This window comes from Gastrolobium bilobum, unplaced genomic scaffold (assembly GCF_033153095.1).
Source record: "Gastrolobium bilobum isolate Gb01-03AN ecotype WA unplaced genomic scaffold, APGP_CSIRO_Gbil_v1 utg12082, whole genome shotgun sequence".
NCBI lineage: Eukaryota > Viridiplantae > Streptophyta > Magnoliopsida > Fabales > Fabaceae > Gastrolobium > Gastrolobium bilobum.
In genome coordinates this window covers 2,755-23,545 of record NW_026897435.1, presented here as the reverse complement: position 1 = coordinate 23,545, position 20,791 = coordinate 2,755, and the positions used below count along the sequence as shown (strand labels likewise).

Genomic DNA, 20,791 nt, shown 5'->3' with positions numbered 1-20,791 from the left:
TTCCTAATACATATTGTTGATTACATTGAAGTATATATATATATACTTACTTAACCGATTTAAATGCCGCCTTGCCTTAAGTTACAATTGCCGATTTTGTCTTTTTCAACAAAAACATAATTTTTTAATATTAAAACTACAGCTACAATTTATAAGCACCGACTTCATGTTTGGCTCAAAGCTTCAGTCACTGTTTTTTGGCGGTGCAAAGATCAACTTGATATTATCAAATGACAGCCACATATGGTGCGGTCTTCTAGCGGTGGAAAGTTACAAAGTTAAATTTGATTTCTAACACTCCCCCTCAAATTTGACTTTGCATACCAATCATATGTTTGAGTTTGTTGAACACATCGGTTTTCAATGGCTTCGTAAAAATATCTGCCAATTGTTCTTCAGTTCTGCAGTATACTAATTTCACAACTTTGTTTTTAACTTGCTCCCGAATAAAATGATATTTCGTGTCAATATGCTTGCTTCGGCTGTGGGAGACTGGATTCTTTGCAAGTGATATAGCAGACTTGTTATCTACGTATATAGTAATTGGACCTTCTTGCTCATAATGAGATTCATTCAAAATATTCTCTAACCAAATCGCTTGACACGTGCATGCTGCTGCGGCTATGTATTCACCTTCGCATTATGATAGAGCAACTGTCTGTTGTTTCTTTGATGACCATGAAAATATTGCTGAGCCAATATGAAAAGCATATCCTGAAGTGCTTTTTCGATCATCTACATCTCCACTATAATCACTATCTGCATAGCCAATTAACCTTGAATCTTGGGAATGTGTATAGAATAATCCATGACTGATGGTTCCTTTGATATATCTTAAAATTCTCTTTGCTGCACTGAAATGATCCTGCTTTGGATTCACCATATATCTGCTAATTAGACCAACTGCAAACATGATATCTGGTCGAGTGAAAGTCAAATACCTCAAGCTTCCGACCAGGCTTTTGAATAGTGTTGGGTTTACTAGTTCTCTATCTGAGTCAGCTTTCAACTTTGTTCCTGTTTCTATTGGTGTTGAAATAGGCTTGCAATCTTTCATTCTGAACCTACTCAGTATTTCTTCTGCATACTTCTTTTGTAGCATATAAATTCCTTTTTCTGTTTGTTTTACTTCAACTCCAAGAAAATAGGACATTTCTCCAATATCTGTCATTTCAAATTCTTTAGTCATAGCTTTCTTAAATTCAACAAACATACCTGGATTATTCCCTGTGAAGATTATATCATCCACATAAAGACACACGATCATCATATCCCCATCTTCATTTTTCTTCGTGTACAAAGCATGTTCATACGGACTCTTCACAAATCCATTCTTATGATAGTATTCATCTATCCTTGTGTTCCATGCTCTTGGAGCTTGCTTCAATCCATATAGCGCCTTTTTCAGCCGATAAACTTTATCTTCTTCTCCTTTTTTAACATAACATGGTGGTTGCTCAATATAGACTTCTTCTTCTAGGTAACCATTGAGGAAGGCTGATTTCACATCCATCTGGTATATCTTCCATTGCTTTTGTGCTGCAACTGCTGTAAGATGTCTGATGGTATCAATCCTTGCAACTGGTGCAAACACCTCATCATAATCTATTCCATATTTCTGCTTGTAGCCTTTAGCTACCAATCTTGCCTTGTATTTCTCCATTTTTTCCTCTTGATTAGTCTTTGTCTTGTACACCCACTTTACTCCGATGGGCTTATGTTTCTTAGGCGTAGTTGTAAGCTCCACGTGTCATTTCTTTTGATTGCAGCAATTTCATCATTCATGGCTTTCTTCCACTTTTCATCTTCTACAGCTTCCTCATATGTCACTGGATCACATTCAGCTATTAAACAAAATAATGAGTAATCAAGGGTAGTTTGTACCGGATCTGTAGCACCATAGATATCACTTAAGCTTCTCATCTTAGCTGCTGCTCCCCCTGAATTGTTGCTACTGGCTTGATTTACATCAAGGGATAACTTGCTTTGCAAAGCTTGCTCCAATTTGCTAGAACCTTTATTAAGATTCATTCTTTGCTCGTGAGCTTGAAGAGAACCCACAAGCTCGTCAATAGAAATAACTGACAAGTCTTTGGCTTCTTCAATGACAGTGACTATATAATCAAACTTTCTTGTTAGTGACCGTAGAATTTTCTCCATTACTCTGACATCATCTAAAGTCTCTCCATTTCTTTTCATCTCTTTCGCCACCTTTTGCACTCGTGAGGAATAATCTATAACCGGCTCTGCATTCTGCAGGTACTACATTTTGCATGGCTTTTCAAAACGTATGGCTACTCCATGGCGCTGATCATATGCAGGTACTACATTTTGCGTCATGAAAACGTATGGCTTCCTAATTTAAATTTTACGCGAACGGTGATAACAAGTATACCGTACCTTGTGACCGCGCTCTAAAACTTTCGTGAGATAGCAACCGCAAAGATAACAAACAATGATATTATTATGTGTGCCTCAAGCACGATGATATGTATCTTGCTCCTTGAATAAAAAGTCCTTAGTAGGAATTGCACGAAGAACCTCTCATCAAATTTTGGCAGCATCGCGTGATCGTGCTTCAAGGAGGTTTGGTAGTATTATTGCCAAATTTGTTCCTCGCATTGTGCTGACTATCGTGACATAGACCTTTCTCACAGCGCGCAAAACAAGACCAATACAATATAGCTTCTGAAGGGTCTAGCGAATCTTAAAAGATTTAAATGGATAGAGGGAATGTTGTATCATTAGCTGAGTCTATTTCCACAGCAGTAGGAATTTCCAATAGCTCTCTACTGTTTTAATCTAATTATTTCTTTATAAGACCGTCAGACATGGTCGTGGAGTTGTCTTCAGTGCCATGTCACAAGCTAACGAATATGGAGGTGTGGACTTGTCTTTATGTAAGGCTCAACGCCATGCCACTAGCTTATATAATATCATCGCGCATAGATATGGGAAAGGAAAAAACCATTGTGAATCAAAGCTGGTGCTTCTATGTCGCGCTTTTGGAAGGCCACATACGTGGTATAATTGTAATAGGACCTAGACATCGCGCTATGACGAGCATTGAATCAAAATCCTATGGTTCTACCTTCGTTTATGGTTATCGCGGAATAATTGTAACAGGACTATGAGCATCGCGTTTTATGGTTATCGCGGAATTAAAAATTCTTTGGGTATGCAGGATAAAATCCTGGATCAACTTTTCTTTTATTAGTAGTAGAAATGATACTTTTCTAAATAGTAAAAGGTAGCTTTATGCTTTTTGGTTCTAAAAGCATCACGCAGTGGCTATACGGCCAAGTGACGGTAGCTATGAGTAATGGTGCAAATTTCTAGATAGCTATACATCGCGCTGAGCATCACGCACATATCGGTTAATAACTTCTGATCCTTAAAAATTTAAAACTCATACAGATGGTGCGTACCTTTTGGGGTGGGAATTGAAGTTTACCTCTCCCATAGACGGCGCCAATGATCGGAACAAGTTTTTACAATTAGGCTGATCATGTAATCTTCCTCTACACATCCTGGATCAGAGCATCTTGCAGTTGGGCCGCTTTATCCCATGAGTTTCTATGGAACGCGATAGGGGGTGTACCTGCAAGACACTCTGACGCTCAAGTCAGTTATAGTTCAAGCAGGTTTTATTATGTAGAAGAAGATGATGTACCTTAGTGTTGATACATGTATTTATAGTGGAGAGATGAGCAGCTTGAGAGATGTTACTTAGTGATGAGGTTTGCTTTGTCTTGGAGACAAAGTAATAGAGCTGCCATGTTTAATGTTAAGGAGCTTGATGAGATAAGGTCATTAATATTGTGCAGCTTGATGGCTGTCATGAGCTTGCTGCTATAGAGGTGTCTTTTGCTGTCATAAATATTGTGCAGCTTGGCAAGATAGACTTGCAGTCTTCTTTGACTATGAACTTTCTTAGTAGTAAAGACTTTTAATTTGGGCCTTGTATTTGTATAGTATTTGTCCAGATCATTTAGCTCATTACATAAATTAGAGTAATAAATAATTTAATAAGAATGTATGATTTAATAATAATTTTCTAAATCAGACTCGGTTAAACATGATCTTAGAAGCTAAAATAATTAGAATTTATTTTTCTTCTAATAATTTCGCTCTGCTTATAGGTAAAAACAAGTACCGTGAATGCCTACTTCAGTACTTTGTATAGACTATAGTTATGACTTGACCACAATATTATATAGTATTTTTTTTAAGGAATGCAAGCACGGTCAACGAGAGGGTGTATAATCAATATTTATTTTCTAGAAGGAAACAAAATTGCCACAATTGCTTTCAAAATTTGAAAAAAATCGAGCTTAACAAGCCGGTGAAACAAAAAATAATTAAACTGGACACAATTATTAGCCTAAAAACTTTGTACTATAATCTCGTACTTTACCCAATGGGTATAGCTGAGTCTTACCCTTATATTTTTATAAAGAGACTATTTCTTAAATTTGTATCAATAACCTCTCGGTTAGATAAGAGCCGTTTTACCAATGCTTCAGGCTTGTAAAATGGGCAGACAAAGTAGTAATTAAAAATTCAATTCTAAAATCCAACTTTGTAGCATGGTTGAATAATGCAAAACTGTTAAACTACGCTGTTGTCCAAAAATTCACAACCATCCTCAAACGATAATTTACCTCCATACACTTAAGCATCAAAGATGATAGCAACTACGAAATCAAGCATAAGGAGAGTATTCCTATAAGCTAATTTAATCACTTCATAGAGATGAGGCTGATGAGCTATTTGAAAAAAAAGAAAAACAGAAAATTAAGCGTGATAATAAGTGGATGAGTTCAAATGCTTATTCAGATGAAAATTGTTCAGTAAAGCATTTAATACACGAAAAGGAAATGACATTTTCCTTATTACCAAGGAAACATTCAAAATATTAATAGACATAAGGTAAACACTAATCAAACACTCATGTTCATTGAAATTGGACTAGACAACTTCAATGAAACATTATTGAAACAGCTATTCCAAACCAGCCATATTTTATGACATAACATGACAGACATTTGTGATTCTAAGGGACCAGGGTAGGGCTTTTGCATTCTTAAAGACTAATGTGTCTGTTAGAATCTATTGATAGAATATGTAATATGTTAAGAGTACTATAGATGATTACGGTAGGATATCATCTATATACCACAGAATCAGTTAGGATTGTGTATATCAGGGATTGACTATAATTCCCACACTAATATATATGCCGTGGGGTCTTTTACGGATGCAAACCCACCCAATCAGATTTCCTCTTTCAAATTCAAGTTAGTATTACTGTATTAGAGCGGGTTTCAACCAGTCTCTCTAGACCATAGACCCACTGCATCCGTTGCCCACACCAACAAAATCTCCAAAATACATGCCCATAGCAGTGGTCCTTTTCTACCTCGCCTCGTTCCAGCAAGCATTGGCGTTCAAGTGTTGCCAACCATTAAATTCCTGTCCTACAAATTCGGGTGTTTACTCCAACATGTATCATGAATTGTAAGATTCATGGTCAATAATTAGAAATTGGAAAAATATATTTTTGATATACAGAACTGAAAAAAATATGAAAGCAAATAAAATGATTCCCTTATTTCCCTTTTAATGTAAATTAACTGTACGAGTTTCTCAATGATCTCTCTCTCAACATGGTATCTAAAACCTAGCAACAGAAATCCTATATTTTTTCATCTGCCTCGTTACTCTCTACTTAAGGGCTGTCCCTCTCATATCTACATATCTGAGGTGCATATCACGTTCCATTCACCCCACTGCCAAAGCTAGACCTACATACCACGAGACGCTTGCAGCTGCCAGAGAGCCACACAAACCCACATCCCGAATGCTGTTCAATTGCATATGTTCATCCGGGCAGCGCTTAATGGCACAAGCCTGATTACGGCTGATGTCTTCACAAAACTCTCTGACAATGAGATTCCAGCCACCGCCACCACGGGTCGTCAGTCATCACCCCCTACAGTAGCTGTTATGCACCCTATCCAAGATCACTATGGCTGGAATGGCTGGAATCGCTGCAACATTGAGATTCCTGCAATTTTGGCAATTCAGTATGCGATTCTGGCAACAAAAGAAACTCCAAGCGATTTCTATTGATTGTCTAAGGACTTGCATGAATCACGTCAATAGAAAGGGGAAAAAAAATAGAGCTCTTTTGCAAAATGTAATTATGGTAATAAGCATTTTCCGTCAGTAAAAGGATTTAGAATAATTTGGAAAAAAACTGTTTCAAGAGAGTAGCCATAGCACCGACCTTAAAACTAAAAAAACTTACTGTTTAAGTCTGCAAATTCACATTTTTCCAAGTGTTAGTATTTGCCACTCTTCCGAGTTTAACTAACAGCCTTTATCTTTATATTTCAATTTTCTTCATCAATCCAAGCTTAAGAAAATAAAATGTGGGTCCACAGACACGTTAGCCACTAAAGCTTACTGGTCAACAAGCCTATCTAGCCTGTGGGGATTGGAAGATGGGATCGGTATACTGAGGCAGGCCCAGGTCCAACCAGTAGTGCCAAATTTTCCCCTTGAGCCCTCTCCCTGCCATTCGGGGCAAGTGTACTTTTCACAAAATGAAATAAAAAAAAAAATAGAAAGATACTTGTTTATCTAACTATGTCATATGTCCCATACACCGTTCTAAAATTCAAGGAATTTTCTGAAAACTAATCAATTATATATGCATGATGTTAAAAAGGAGAAATATAATGAGGTGTGGAAATCATCACCTAAGTAACAAAGTAAAAGCAAGAAAGTCCACATAATATAGCTACAACAATAATAACCAATATTCCACTTGGTATCAAACATAAAGTTGCACAAAAATAATAATAATAAGAAAACTACTAGAACATTCCGAGTGTACAATAGTAACCAAGTGAAAACAACTCGTACAAGAAACCTAGAGAAATAGAGTACCTGAGATATTAATTCACATTAGCAAACACTGAATTCAGCGTCTTTTACTAGCGGATTTATTATGCAACTCTAGCAAGCCTTGAACAGATTCCAAAGACCATGTTTCCTCATTTTGGGCATATACCTTTTGATTTAGAGAGTCTATTATTATGCTGACATTACCAAACCCATAGATTTGATGACCGTTGTGCATTCTACCAGGTTTAAGTTTGAATAGTAAACCATGTTGCAGGGCATGGGCCTCGATGGCTTCTTTCAGGCTCAATTCACGCACACCAGCCACACCATCTGCGTTGACAGCACCACCCAAGCTTGCAGCAGCTTGCTGTTGAGCATAGGCTGCTGCTTTCTGCTGAGCCTCAAATTGCCTTTGCTCAAGTACCCTAAGATAGCTGATATTCTCTTTTAAACCAGGTTGGACCACCTCCATACCTTCAACAGCTTGGATCATCATATCAAGACCACGATTAAGCTGGTATCGAATACTCTCATTTGCCAAAAGTTCTTTCGGAATAAGTTCTTTCCAGCCCAAATACCATTTTGTAACTTCTTCGATGTTAGGATTAGAGCACAACCAATGATACAAAACCTGAAGCCATTTAGCAAAGAAGAATTTCTCCATCATATCAACCATCAGATGAAATGGAATAGCAGAAGCCCAGTTCATTACCCAATAAAATTGGTCAAGATTCTGACTTGCCGGGTTGACGTGGAACTCTTGCAAGACAAGCTGCAACTTGGGCACAATAAAACGAAGCATAAGTTGTTCCCAACTAGCAGCATCAAATACCATCTTCCAAGGAGACAATATAGCATAAGCAGAGCCATCACTTGGGTGCCAGGCACCAAGAACAGTACTCAATTTAAAACGAATCACCTGGTATATACCCTCCAACTTGTTCCCTAGCAGAGGTAGCCATGGATGCACCCAAGTGTGGATAGGAATGGTCTCACGATGTGGTTCCCAAGTATCTACAGCACTTGATAGTTTTGGCATGACCACATTGTCCAATATGGTGGCAAGGAGTGAAGAAGGAAGCAACTTTTCCCACGACTCCAGAAACCGTAACATTGGCTCCGGATCCCGAGCCTGCCAGGTATTGATGCCAGATATTCTGACAGCTGGTAACACAACCTCAGAAACCAACTGAGTGTAAGGTGATGATACATCCCATATATCGAGACATTCTTCTACTTGAAGCAAAGTTCTCCACTGTGAGACCAACTCCAACCCATGAGATGGATTTCGAAGAGGATCCCATCCTTGGAACACTCTGATAAACAAAGGCAGAGCATATGAGCAAGCAACGCATGACAAGTTACACAACTTGTAGTTATCAGCAAATCTTTTATGCAAGTCCCTAAAGCATTGAGCAAGGGAATCCAACGTTAATGTTCCTAAAGTATTCTCTTCTCCGACTTGGTCCAACACACTCATTATTTCCTCAAAATTATCCAGCTGCTTCTTTTGAAATGCTGCCTCAGTTTCGAACTTCTCTTTTTCCTTTTTCAAGCTAAGTGCAGTCTCCCTCTCTCTCCTCAAATCTCTATCAATCTCTTGGATGTCAGCCTCAGCCAACCGAACTATTAACCCAACATTATGCTGAAGTTCCGGCATCGGGACATCATTCTCCTTTGCTTTCTCCTCAGCATTCAAATCAGACAAATTTGTAATTACTCGAACCTGCGGCCCTCTCATATCATAAACCTTCTGAACAACCTCCAAATCCTGTTCTTCCTTGCTTGCCAACAACTCCTCAGCAGTTATATACTCTTCCTCGTCTTTCTTCTTCTTCGACCTCAATTGCTTTGACCACAACCTTTCTTTTGTTCTGCCAACCCTAGGTTGGGTAACTCCCGGCGCAATCTTCTTATCCAGCTGCAAAGCCGCCGGCAACGGTGTAGTAGTAGTCTCCTTGGAGTCATTAAACCCAATACCCGAATTCTTAGCCCTCAGTTTCGCCTCAATAGGAGCCAAAATACCTTGCTCATTCTTCCCAAGACCACCTCCTTTATAACCCATCTTCTCCAACAGCTTCATTCCTATCCCCTTCGTATGCTTCTCAAACTTGCCAACATCAACAGATCCATCATCACCTACACTCTGGCGCTGCCCTCTCTTCTTCTCCAATCTTTCCCTCTCCTTCTCCCTCTCCCTTCTCATCGCCCCCTCCTTAATCTTCTTCCCAAACGCCGTAGGCAGAAAGCTATTCTCACCATTCTCATCCGAGTCATCAATTCTCTCCGTTCCATTCGCACCATAACTCGAATTATTAAACCCCAAACCGGACCCGGAAGTGCTAGCAAACCCCATACCAAGACCTAAACCGGGCCTATCTTCACCACCATGACTCTCCTCCTTCTCATCCTGTTCCTTAGAAGAATTCTTATCAACAACATCCTCATTAGGCATAAAAGTGCCTGTAGAGACAAAATTCACAGGCTTGGTGAGATCCGGCTTCTTCGATAAATCACGATCCTTCCGTCGCTTTCTGCTAGAATAATCATCGTCGTCATCGGAATCTGCGAAAACTCCATAAAGAACATCATCTTTGGTTTGAGTTCGTTTTTCTTTGCGCTTTTTATAGTAAAACTCGCCACCAATCCATTGCGCGCCTTCGAAATCATTCTCCGTTCCAAATCTCTCCATCTCTTGATCCTCATCCATCTTCTTGGGCAGCAGATAAAATAAAACCTAAAAAAATTAGAGAGAGAGAGAGAGTGAGTGAATTCACAAACCTTGAAGGCCTCACCAAAATTACACACATTCACAACACAAAGAACTCACGCTCATGAAAAACACACATTTCTTTGTGGAAAAAAGAAAAAAGCGAAATTATATTGAACGCAAAATCTGAAAACGGTGGAAATAAAAAAATTGGGGAGAATAAACGAAAAAAAAAAGAAAGAAAGAAAAACGACAAGAAATTGATAAAACGCAAGTGGAAGGTGAAAATACCTAAAGGTATTGAGGATGTGAATCGATAACAGTTTTGTTTATTAGCCTTCAGTTCCCACTACACCGTCACGAGCACAAAAATACAGTGCTGCAAAAAAAAAAAAAAAAATTAAGAAACCGACTAACTCAAAATGTGGTTACTCGAGCAATTAACGTTTATTTTCTAATTGTATATACAATGTTATTGTTATATTATTTGTGATGTTATATTATTTTCTTGTATTCAAAAAAATAAAATTAAAAATTGTGATGTTCATTTTATATATAATAAATAGTAATCGAAAACGGAAATCGGTGAACGATCTCATCCTTAAGAATAAGGAAGGGATCACTAACAAAATTGAGAATGAGTTGAGGTTACCTTTTCACTCGCGCGAGTTTGATATCGTGCTTCCTAGGTTTCGTTCTGTTTTCTACTTGGGACGCAGAAAACACAAAACAACGAACGAACGGTAATAGGGCTGAAGAGGAAAACGACGTTGCTTTTACGCCTCACTTTCGTTATAAACCCCATATATCTGCAGAGATAGGATCATTTGACATCGGTGTCAAATTTAAAATTTGACACCTCGTCTGAAAGTCATTAGATAAAAAAAGATCAATGGTGTCACATGCTTACAAATTAGAGTCGTTGAACTTTTTTGATTTGACGGCTCTCAGATGAGGTATCAAATATCAAATTGAACACTGATGTTAAAGTATCATACCTCATATCTATATAGGATTTCGATTTTCCGTAGATATATTTTGTACGGAGCTTGTATTGGATTGAGATTTCAAAAGATTTTAATGGATTATTTTCGGACAAAAAAATTCATTGGTATTCGATTAGGATTTTAATGGATTGAAAGAAAGTCACATGATATTCGATTAGGATTTTAAAAGATTATTTTAGAGTTCGTCCAATTCCGTTAGTATTCAATCAAGATTTTAAACAATGAAAAAACAATATTGTGGTATTCAAAAATCTAAAGATTTTAATGGATTTTCGATTAATGTGGACTTCTTGAGACTTTTTAGTAAGAAATATGAATAGGATGCCTCTCTCATAATCTCACCCTAACCTCTAGGATTTTTTGAGATTTTTCTATTAAAGTGTTTTCTTCTTCATTTGGCAGATTCACATGCTCGAAATTCGGTTTCGTTATAAGAGTTTCGTCAAAACTTAAAAATAACATATTTTTGAGCGATTTTCATCACAAAACAACCCAAAAACAACAAACCAACGAAACTTTAATATAATCTATCTCAAAAATAGCATATTTTTTAGCCATTTTTGAGAAATTTTGGAAGTTTAAAGGTTATTTTTCAAGCTATGGGTCGCGATTTTTCTTGACACAAAAAGATGTGATTTTTGTATTAAAAACAACATAAAATAGTGGAAAAATAACATAAAACCCTCAAACTAATTTTCATTTTACATGAATAAAACAATATCAATCTTAAAGAAAGATTTAAACTTTCATAATATGATCACTATGTTTCGTAACAATACATTCATTAACGAAATTCATTCACTGTAGAAAAGGATTTCAAACAATTTTTGCGTCAATAGATAACTAAAAAATTGTTTTTTAAAAACCCCAAAGCATTTTAAGATTTCAATGTATCGATTGAACAAAAATTGAGAAGTTTTCTAAACTTTCATGTAATAAAACCCAAAAATTCATATTCGATTTTTTTTTTTAGAATATTCAATGAAAATATGCATATGATATATGGTTAGAAAACTCTCATCACATAGAACAAAAATCCCAAAGTTTTCAAGCTTAATTGCATATGATATATGGTTATGTCATATGAAGGAATCCTAACCATACAAAAGAGAATCAACGGTGATGATTTTGTAACTACCTATCCCCATATTTTTTCTCTCTTTCTTTATCATCATTGATCCACCTTTATATGGTTATGATTTTCCAACATGATATGGTCATGTTAATTAATGTTGGAATCTAAGTTGATAATCCGTTGGTTATGAATAAGAAGGGCAAAAAAATTAAAATAATGCATTTAAATTAAATAATTACGCATTTAATGCTGTTTTGTAAAAAATTGCACATCTACTGTACAATGTGACGCCACTTTTGGGCGTCACATGTGACGCCCAAAAGTGGCTTCACATGTGTGCTCTATATATTTCCCCACCCCCTCCATTCAATTCATACCTCTTCTCTCATTCTTCATATCTCTCTTCTCCACCAACATTCTTTTATCTTTAATTTAGTATTTGAATTTTATTTCTTATTCTATTTAAAAATGAGCTCAAATCCTGATTCTGTTCGTGTTGTGTTATATTACAATGGTAGAAAGGTAGAAGGTCGACGAGGTGTCATCTTCGAAGGTGAAAAAAGGCCGACACGTATCCAACGCAACACAACCATTGGCGAACTGCATCAGAGAATTCGACAGAAGTTAAGTCTTCCAGACAACCAATGTATCACTAAGATCACGACAAGGGTGTGGCAAGGTGATAAATACATTAGTTTGAAAGTGCTTGACAATGAAGACTTGGAGATGACAATGGAAGAATTTTGCAACCAGTCAAGGAAAGATTTTCTAGAGTTGTATGTCGACATCGCCGCAACCGAGAATGCTCCCTTACCGGTGAGGTCAGTTTATTTAAATTCTCCCCATCTTCCAGCTTCTCCTGCCGCTCATGCGTCTCCAGTTGGTAACTTTTCTGAGGGAGATGAAAATGATCCGACTTGGGAAATCACGACGAAGATGACGACGACGACGATGAAAATATGGCAATGGAAGAACGTCTTCTGGCGGAGGATGCTAGTGCTTCAGAAGGAGATGAATCCCGTGAGATGGATGCGTCTCAAATCCCAATATTCCATCAACCAGTTGTCGCGCAAATGCCGCAGTTGAATGACGTTGCGTCTGCCCCGTTTGGTATTCACCATGAAGGTAATTGATCCCATTTGTATATAGCTGAATAGATAACTGATTTAATACCTGAATTAGTAAGTTTGTATTAAAAAATTATAATCCGCAATTGCAGGTGACACAAATGTTATTCTTTTTTGGGAAGGAATTCTGTATTATTCCTACATTGATTGGAGTTATCAGAGAGAACAAGAATCATGTACTGATGGTTCGGTCTCTGGATCGGCTTCAATACAAGGTCCGTGGCAACTGGGTGACATGTTATTTGTCAATCAAGAATTTGTGACAAAAAAAGATGTCCAAATGGCACTTAAGCACAACCTCATTAGGGAGCATCAAGAAGGCATTGCAATTGAGAGCACGCCTGCAAAGTTATCCATGAAATGTTATGCGTATGATCAAGGTTGTCCGTGGCGTTTGTAAGTGCGATCAAACCGGTGTTTCGTGAAAATTGGAAGATTACGAGATGGGGTGGAAAACACGAATGTGAGAATGAGCACATTTCCCAGGGTCATAGACAGCTCGATGCGGACGTTATTGCAAATCTCGTCATAGGTACGTATTTATTTACCGTATTGACATGTCAATGTTTACGTACTGCCGTGTAATTAAATTCGTTCGATGTTATCGAGGCACTGATATCCTCTTCAATGCAGGGATGATAAAGTCAGAACCATCTGTGTCAATCTCTTTGGTGCAAGAAAGGATAACTGCTAAATATGGCTTTCAAGTTTCCTACAGAAATGCGTGGTATGCGAAGCAGAAAACGATGGCAATTATGTACGGTGATTGGGAGGAATCGTATGCTTTTTTGCCAAGGTGTGCGAATACATGCTTCGCTTTTCTCCAGGTTCATTTTATCATATACAAATAAATGATCTTTATGCGGAGCAGAGCTTAGTTACTGGAAAAAAGGTTTTTCATCGCATTTTTTGGACGTTTAGACAGTGTTGTGAGGCGTTCAAATTTGCCAAACTCGTCATACAAATTGATGGAACACATTTATATGGGAAGTACAAAGGGAAATTGTTGGTGGCCACAGCCCAAGATGGTAATAATGAATGTTTACCGATCATTTTTGCCATCGTAGAAGGCAAAACTTTGGAAGCATGGGATTATTTTCTCATTAATATTCGTGCTCATGTTACTACCATGTCAAACATATGTTTGATATCCGATCGGCATCGAAGCATAATATCTGTTGTGGAAAATAACCCTAATTGGCAGCCACCAAATGCATATCACGTCTTCTGTATTCGTCATATTGCAAGCAATTTCAATCAAAAGTTTCGGAATGAAGATTTGAAGCGGATGTTAAAGAATTTAGGTATACTCATTGACACGATGCGTAATTATTTCTTTCCATTATGACTGTGAATTTATGTTTAATTCGTTCATGTCCAATTTGTGCAGGTTATACTCCAGCAATGGTTGATTTTGAAAGGAATCTTGCGAGTTTCCGTGAAAGTAGTCCTCAAATTGCTGAGTGGATTGATGCGATTCCTAAGGAAAAGTGGTCGCGCGCCTACGATATTGAAGGACGGAGGTACGGTCATATGACAACAAATTTGGCTGAATCTGTCAATAGGGTTTTGAAGGGGCCCAGAAATATGCCTATAACAGCATTGGTTAAGCATACATATAGTAGATTGGTTGCATATTTTGTTGAGAGAGGAACAAATGTTGTTGCACAACTTCAATCAACTCATCATCACTCCAAAGTTGTTGTTGAATTGGTCAAGAAGAACCAGGTAGATGCAACAGGCCACCACGTTCGTGCATACAATGTTGAACATACTGTCTTCGAGGTTGACGCAGGTTGGGAGCGTTCATATTCTGTCAACCTCCCACAGAGGTTCTGTCAGTGTGGAAAGTTCAAGGCATTTAAGTATCCGTGTAGTCACGCCGTTGCTGCTGCGTTAAGTGTTAGGCAGAGTGCGTTCACTTACGTTGACGACGTCTTTTTGATAACTAACTTGGTCGAGGCTTATTCTTTTCCGTGGGAGCCAATCGGAAACGAGGAAGCAATACCTGAAATTAGTGGACCAAAGATTATTCCTGATTCTACTATGTTGCGTGCAAAAGGTCGTCCAAAGTCAACTCGCATCCGCAACGAGATGGTGAAGTTGAGACAAGCCAGAGCCGTATCAGGTGTGGACTTTGCAAGGAACGCGGCCATAATCGTCGGCGATGTCCAAGTCGTGGGAGAAACGACTGAGATACATATTATGTCATTATTTTGCTATTGGTTATGTTATTGTATGAATTGTAATGTCCGTTATGGCGGAATTTTTGTGTTTCGTTGATGAATGTTTTTATTCTTGTATTATTAAGTAACTGATGCTATTAGTTACCGTAACATAAATGCGCAAAGAACGACAAACAAAAAATAAATAATAAAGCATAGTGAATAGTCCAAATAATATAATAATGTAGCGTCCACAAAATAACAACATGCTACAATCATAACTAGTACAAAATAACAAAATATTAACAATATGAAACAGTCCACAACATAGTGAATACTCCAAATGGCAATGAAACTACGACCACGGTGGCCATGGCCTATGTCGTGCATCCCTATCTGGCAGTATCCGTCTGTCCCAGACTGGGTCTCCCTGAAGCACTTGTGCCTGTGCCTGTGGTGGTGGAGTGTGGAAGTCATCCATCGCCGCACAGATGAAATCATCTGAAAGTATACATTTAGTATATACATTATCAACCATACATTATCGAAATCAAATGAAGTAAATAAATCATACCGGCATCCATAATGTGTGCCCGGCTCTGGATGAGGAGGAAGGGGTGGAGCAATGGGTGGGAATCGTATCCATGCCCAAATTTGAAGGAGAATATGGCAACCACCCATGTCAGTTCGACGGGCATCTGTCAATTCACACAAATTCCTGAACAAGTGTGTCAAAACCGCAGATCCCCAGCTGAATCGGCCAATGTCCTCAAATCCTCCACCTAGCAATGGGACAAGCCGGCAACCAAAATTGCTACCTCCAGACTTGTCCGTCAGCAACCAAGTCCCCAACATCCGGGCAATGTGGGCTTTTGTGAAGTAGATCTCGGCAGCGTGATTCCCCTCATGATCAGTCCATCGGGTATAATGCCGATCCAAGAATGAGATGCGGAGGTCGCCGGAATGATGGAACTCACTGGCCTCTGGAACATGTCCAAAAACAGCAGCACAAGCAGGGTGCCAATCCTCGGAGGTCGATCCGGTGACGACAATGCCGTCAGTCGGCAAGCCCTATATGCCTGCCATATCTTGTAAGGTGATCGTCATCTCACCTTGGGTCATGTGAAAGGTATGTGTCTCTGGTCTCCACCTCTCAATCAGAGCACTAATTAAAAATGTATCGATCTGTGATAAATTACGCAGTTATCACGTGTTAACGAATTTTATTGAATAATTACATAAATACAAAACGACGTAAATAACATACCTGGATATGTTGCATCCTGGCAACATGTATGAATCCCGCCTGTCTTAGGTACTCTTCGACAACCTGTGGAATAGCACCGGTAGGTGGCCCTCCTTGTGGCTTCCCACGCCTGGTCTTAATTTTTCGTACATGCTCTATATTCCACACTCGCTGTGAAATATGAGCTTTTTGCGTCCTCTTTCGAAGGACCTCCCACCTGTACGGCCCAGGTATGATCCACATGCTGGGATCGGTGGGCTCTACATCCGACTCAGATTCCGATGAAGATGATGACTCAGCCATTATCCTCGACTATATAATATAAAACAACATTTGAATTAATCACATGTAACAACCCATTTTATTTACAATTTAATTAAGCAGTGACATAATTGATTATCACAAAAATTAAGCATATGCGTTATTTATTTAACTAGAATCGAAATTTATGAAGTCCCGCCAAAACGTATAACAGTTATTTATTTGCAATTAAATAATAATAGTACATCGGACAAAAATAATATAATACTAACTGAATACTTAACCCTCGGTCACTACCAACTTGTCCAATACATACTAATCATCACACCTAACTAACTACAAAGTTATGCACTCCCGCATTAATAACATCATACATACAAAATTTACGAAGTCCCTAACACTATTTATAAATCACTAATTAATATGCTAAACCCTAATGCATAATTAAAAATTAATAATAATAACTATGTAATAATAAAATTACTATATCATTACAACATTCATAGCATGCCACAAAATTTTTAAGTGACTATCCTAATGTTTCAAGTCTCTAATATACAATCAATCCTAACATGTATTACTAACTAGCACTATTATTTAAATGTATACATATGAGGTATTATGACCTTACCTACGTTAGCAGAGCTTCGCTACGAACCGCGGTTAGAGAGAGGTTAGAGAGGTAAATGAGTAAGGAGTGAAAAAAGGAAAGTGGGGTATATATAGGTTGCACATGAGACGCCCCAATGGGGCGACTTCTCCAGGGGAGAGACGCCTCACTGGGGCGTCTCATTGTGCAACAGATGTGTAATTTTTTACAAAACAGCATTAAATGCATAATTATTTAATTTAAATGTATTATTTTAATTTTTTTGCCGAATAAGAAGTGAGTTAATAAAGAAAAGAGAAAAGGGAAGTTGAAGGGGTGTGTGGGTTTGAACAAGTCCCACATTGGACAACTAGTAGGAAGTGAGAGAGTTCATAAGCTCCCACTTCACTCTCCTAGATTGGCCCTTGGGTCACTACACATTTTGTGGAGGGGGGAAGCTAGGTGACCTTTGGTCCACCGCACGCACGCGCGCCGCCGTCGTCCGGCCGGCTCAGCTCGGATCGGTTCGGTTCGGTTCATATATGTGTAGTAAAAATAATTTTTTATTTTTCAAACGTTGGCAACAGAAAATTTTGTTCTATTTGACAACTCTGAGTCTGGACCGTTTCCTCAAGGAAGATGCCATTGATGCTTGGAAGCATTTTGACTTCCTTTGCCGAAACTATATTCTCAATGCTCTAGACAACACACTGTACAATGTGTATAGTACCCTGAAAACTAGTAAGGAACTATGGGATAGTCTGGACAAGAAGTATAAAACTGAGAATTATTGTGAGTCAAGTTGAGGAACTTCAAGTGATTGTGCATGAAATTCATGCAGAAGGAATGTCTCTTAGTGAGTCTTTCCAAGTTGCTGCTTTCATAGAAAAATTACCGAATTCTTGGAGAGACTTCAAGAATTATCTGAAGCATAAGCGCAAGGAATTGTCACTTGAAAAGATCTGGTTATGAGATTGAGAATAGAAGAAGACAATAAGATGTCTGACAAGAGAAATGGCAACAATCCTATGATCTCCAAGGCTAATGTAGTTGAAAAGGGATCAAAGTCAAAGAAGAGGAAATATTCTGAAGATGGAAATGCTAAGCAAGGAAAGGGAAAAAAGTTCAAAGGAAACTTTTATAATTGTGGGAATCCTGGCCACCGTGCAAGGGATTGTAAGAAGGAACAAAAGAAAGATCAGAGGAAGCCACAAAAGTTCAATAAGAAAAAGAAGAGCCCTCAAGCCAATATGGTTGATATTGCCGATCAGGTTGAAGAACTTAATCTGACAGCAGTGGTGATGGAGTGCAATCTGATGGGAGACTCTAAGGAATGGTGGGTGGACACTGGTGCCACCAGACATGTCTGTTCAAACAAGTGGGTGTTCTCCTCCTATACTCCTACTGATAATGATGAGAAGCTTTATATGGGTAACTCATCTACTTCAAAAGTTGAAGGTGTGGGTAAAGTGGCTTTGAAGATGACATCTGCAAGATAAGGACACTGAATGATGTGCTCCATGTGCCTCATATTCGCAAGAACTTAGTTTCTAGATCTCTGTTAAGCAAGAATGGCTTTAAACTTGTATTTGTTTCTGATAAGTTTGTACTTACTAAGAATGATGTGAATCTAGAAAAAGGCTACTTTAGTGAGGGCCTTTTCAAACTGAATGTGATGACTGTAAACAATTCCAGTAATATTAATAATACTACTACTTCTGTTTACTTGCTTGAGTCTTCTAATTTATGACATAATAGATTAGGACATATTAATTTAAGGTCAATTAAGAATTTAATTCATTTAGATTTACTACCTAAATTTGAATGTTTAAATAACAAGTGTCAAGTATGTGTTGAATCAAAATTTTCGAAATTACCATTTAAATCAGTTGAAAGATCAACCGAGTTGTTAGATTTAGTACATACTGATATATGTGACATGAAATCTACACCATCTAGGGGTAATAAAAAATATTTTATTACATTTATTGATGATTGCAGTAGGTATTGTTATGTGTACTTACTTAATAGTAAAGATGAAGCTATTGTTACTTTTAAGAAATATAAGAGTGAAGTTGAAAATCAACTAAAAAAGAAAATTAAAATGGTGAGGAGCGATCGTGGGGGAGAATATGATGGCCCCTTCGAGGAATTCTGTATAGAGTCTGGTATTATACACCAGACAACAGCTCCATATTCACCACAATCAAATGAGATTGCAGAAAGGAAAAATCAGACTTTGAAAGAAATGATGAATGCTATGTTAATTACGTTCGGATTACCATAAAATTTGTGGGTGGAAGCCATTTTGACGGCTAATTACATTATTAATAGAATGCCTCACAAAAAGACAAACAGCATACCATATGATATATGGAAAGAAAAGAAGCCATCCCTGAAATACTTTAGAGTGTGGAGGTGCATGGCTAAGGTTGCGGTTCCTAAACCTAAAAGGTTGAAAATCGGATCTAAAATCGTGGATTGTGTATTCATCGGTTATGCACTTAAGAGTAGTGCATATTGGTCTCTAGTTTATAAATCTGATGTCTCAGATATATACGTTAATACGGTTATTGAGTCAAGGGAAGTTACTTTCTTTGAAGGCGTATTTTCGTATAATAAAGTACATGAATCAAGTGGTAACAATGATGACCACAGTGTGATACCTCGGGATGCTACAACTAATATTGATCTTGTAGAGGATGTAGAAGATGACCCTAGACGTAGCAAGAGGCAAATGACAGTGTTGGGTGGTTTGCTGATGGTGGAAAATTATAAGTTCTGATAGGGGACGTTCCTCTGTTCTTGCAGAACACAGATTCGTTCCCTTAGTTCCAACCCAAGTGCGCAAGTGCACGCATCAAGTAATAAAGGGAGTATTAATGCCCAAATTATCGTTCCCACGAGGATAGAATCCTAATTATTGTCTTACACTGTTTTATAAAGAATGAAAATGAGAAGAGAAGTTAGTAAATGAACTATAATCAAGAGACAACAGGGTGATGTTTTATAACAGTTAAACAAGGAACGGATTCACTGATTCACTCTTAAATAGTTGTTTTCTCTGCTAAAGACTTAGCACTTCTTGGCTTTGTCCCAGTTTCTTGTCTGCCAACTCTAATTCCTCACCTCATGGACTAGATGGCTCACAAGTTTCCATATTCCTACGGCTCCCTTGACTCCAACAGGTACTTAGTACAGAACCTTAAAATGGACGAGTTGGCCCCTTATTCCTAAGGTGACCAGTAGTGTTTTTGCCATAACACTACCTTCCCCCAATGGCTAAGCTGTCTGAAATCCCTTCCTTATGGAAGTTCCTTTCTCAGTATGTGCCCAATTTTCATTGGTACACAATGAATATAGCTCACTTAGACAAAGAAATACAAAAAGCTTCAGTCAAGACTTTTGAAAACAGTTCTTTAAGAGTTTCACAGATTACCCGTTCCACAGATAGTTCAGCTCATGGCTGATATTTTAAACATAATTATTCCCAACTGAAGTCCCATAGACCCGAGATTCAGTTAAGAGATAACGAATGGAACGAAGAGAAAAACACTTATATTAATTTAGAAGACAGTTTACAGAAGAAACAGAAAATGGAGAAAAATGGGTTATTGCTTGTAAGGAGTCTTAATAGTTGATACAGAGAAGAGAAGAGGGGTTATCATTTAACTATAGTTACAACTTAAAATAAAT

General features: G+C 38.0%; 3 protein-coding genes across 3 annotated transcripts; 1 reads left to right on the top strand and 2 right to left on the bottom strand.

The window, feature by feature from the left end:
- Positions 1–5,480: 5,480 nt before the first annotated feature.
- On the bottom strand, positions 5,481–10,327 carry LOC133306884 (septin and tuftelin-interacting protein 1 homolog 1). The gene is made up of 4 exons (XM_061507261.1): positions 10,278–10,327; positions 9,917–10,004; positions 6,958–9,652; positions 5,481–6,070 (listed from the first exon to the last, which is right to left on the bottom strand). Exon 3 carries the CDS (start codon positions 9,623–9,625, stop codon positions 6,992–6,994), a length of 2,634 nt encoding a protein of 877 aa, XP_061363245.1. The 5' UTR covers positions 9,626–9,652; positions 9,917–10,004; positions 10,278–10,327; the 3' UTR covers positions 5,481–6,070; positions 6,958–6,991.
- A 3,064-nt stretch (positions 10,328–13,391) lies between these two features.
- LOC133306869 (uncharacterized) lies at positions 13,392–15,117 on the top strand. Its single transcript, XM_061507245.1, has 3 exons — positions 13,392–13,630; positions 13,756–14,138; positions 14,225–15,117. Exons 1-3 carry the CDS (start codon positions 13,392–13,394, stop codon positions 15,115–15,117), a joined length of 1,515 nt encoding a protein of 504 aa, XP_061363229.1.
- Positions 15,118–15,354: 237 nt separating this feature from the next.
- LOC133306868 (uncharacterized) lies at positions 15,355–16,548 on the bottom strand. Its single transcript, XM_061507244.1, has 3 exons — positions 16,267–16,548; positions 15,677–16,070; positions 15,355–15,500 (listed from the first exon to the last, which is right to left on the bottom strand). The coding sequence occupies exons 1-3, from the start codon at positions 16,546–16,548 to the stop codon at positions 15,355–15,357; spliced, it is 822 nt and encodes a 273-aa protein (XP_061363228.1).
- Between the last annotated feature and the right edge of the window lie 4,243 nt (positions 16,549–20,791).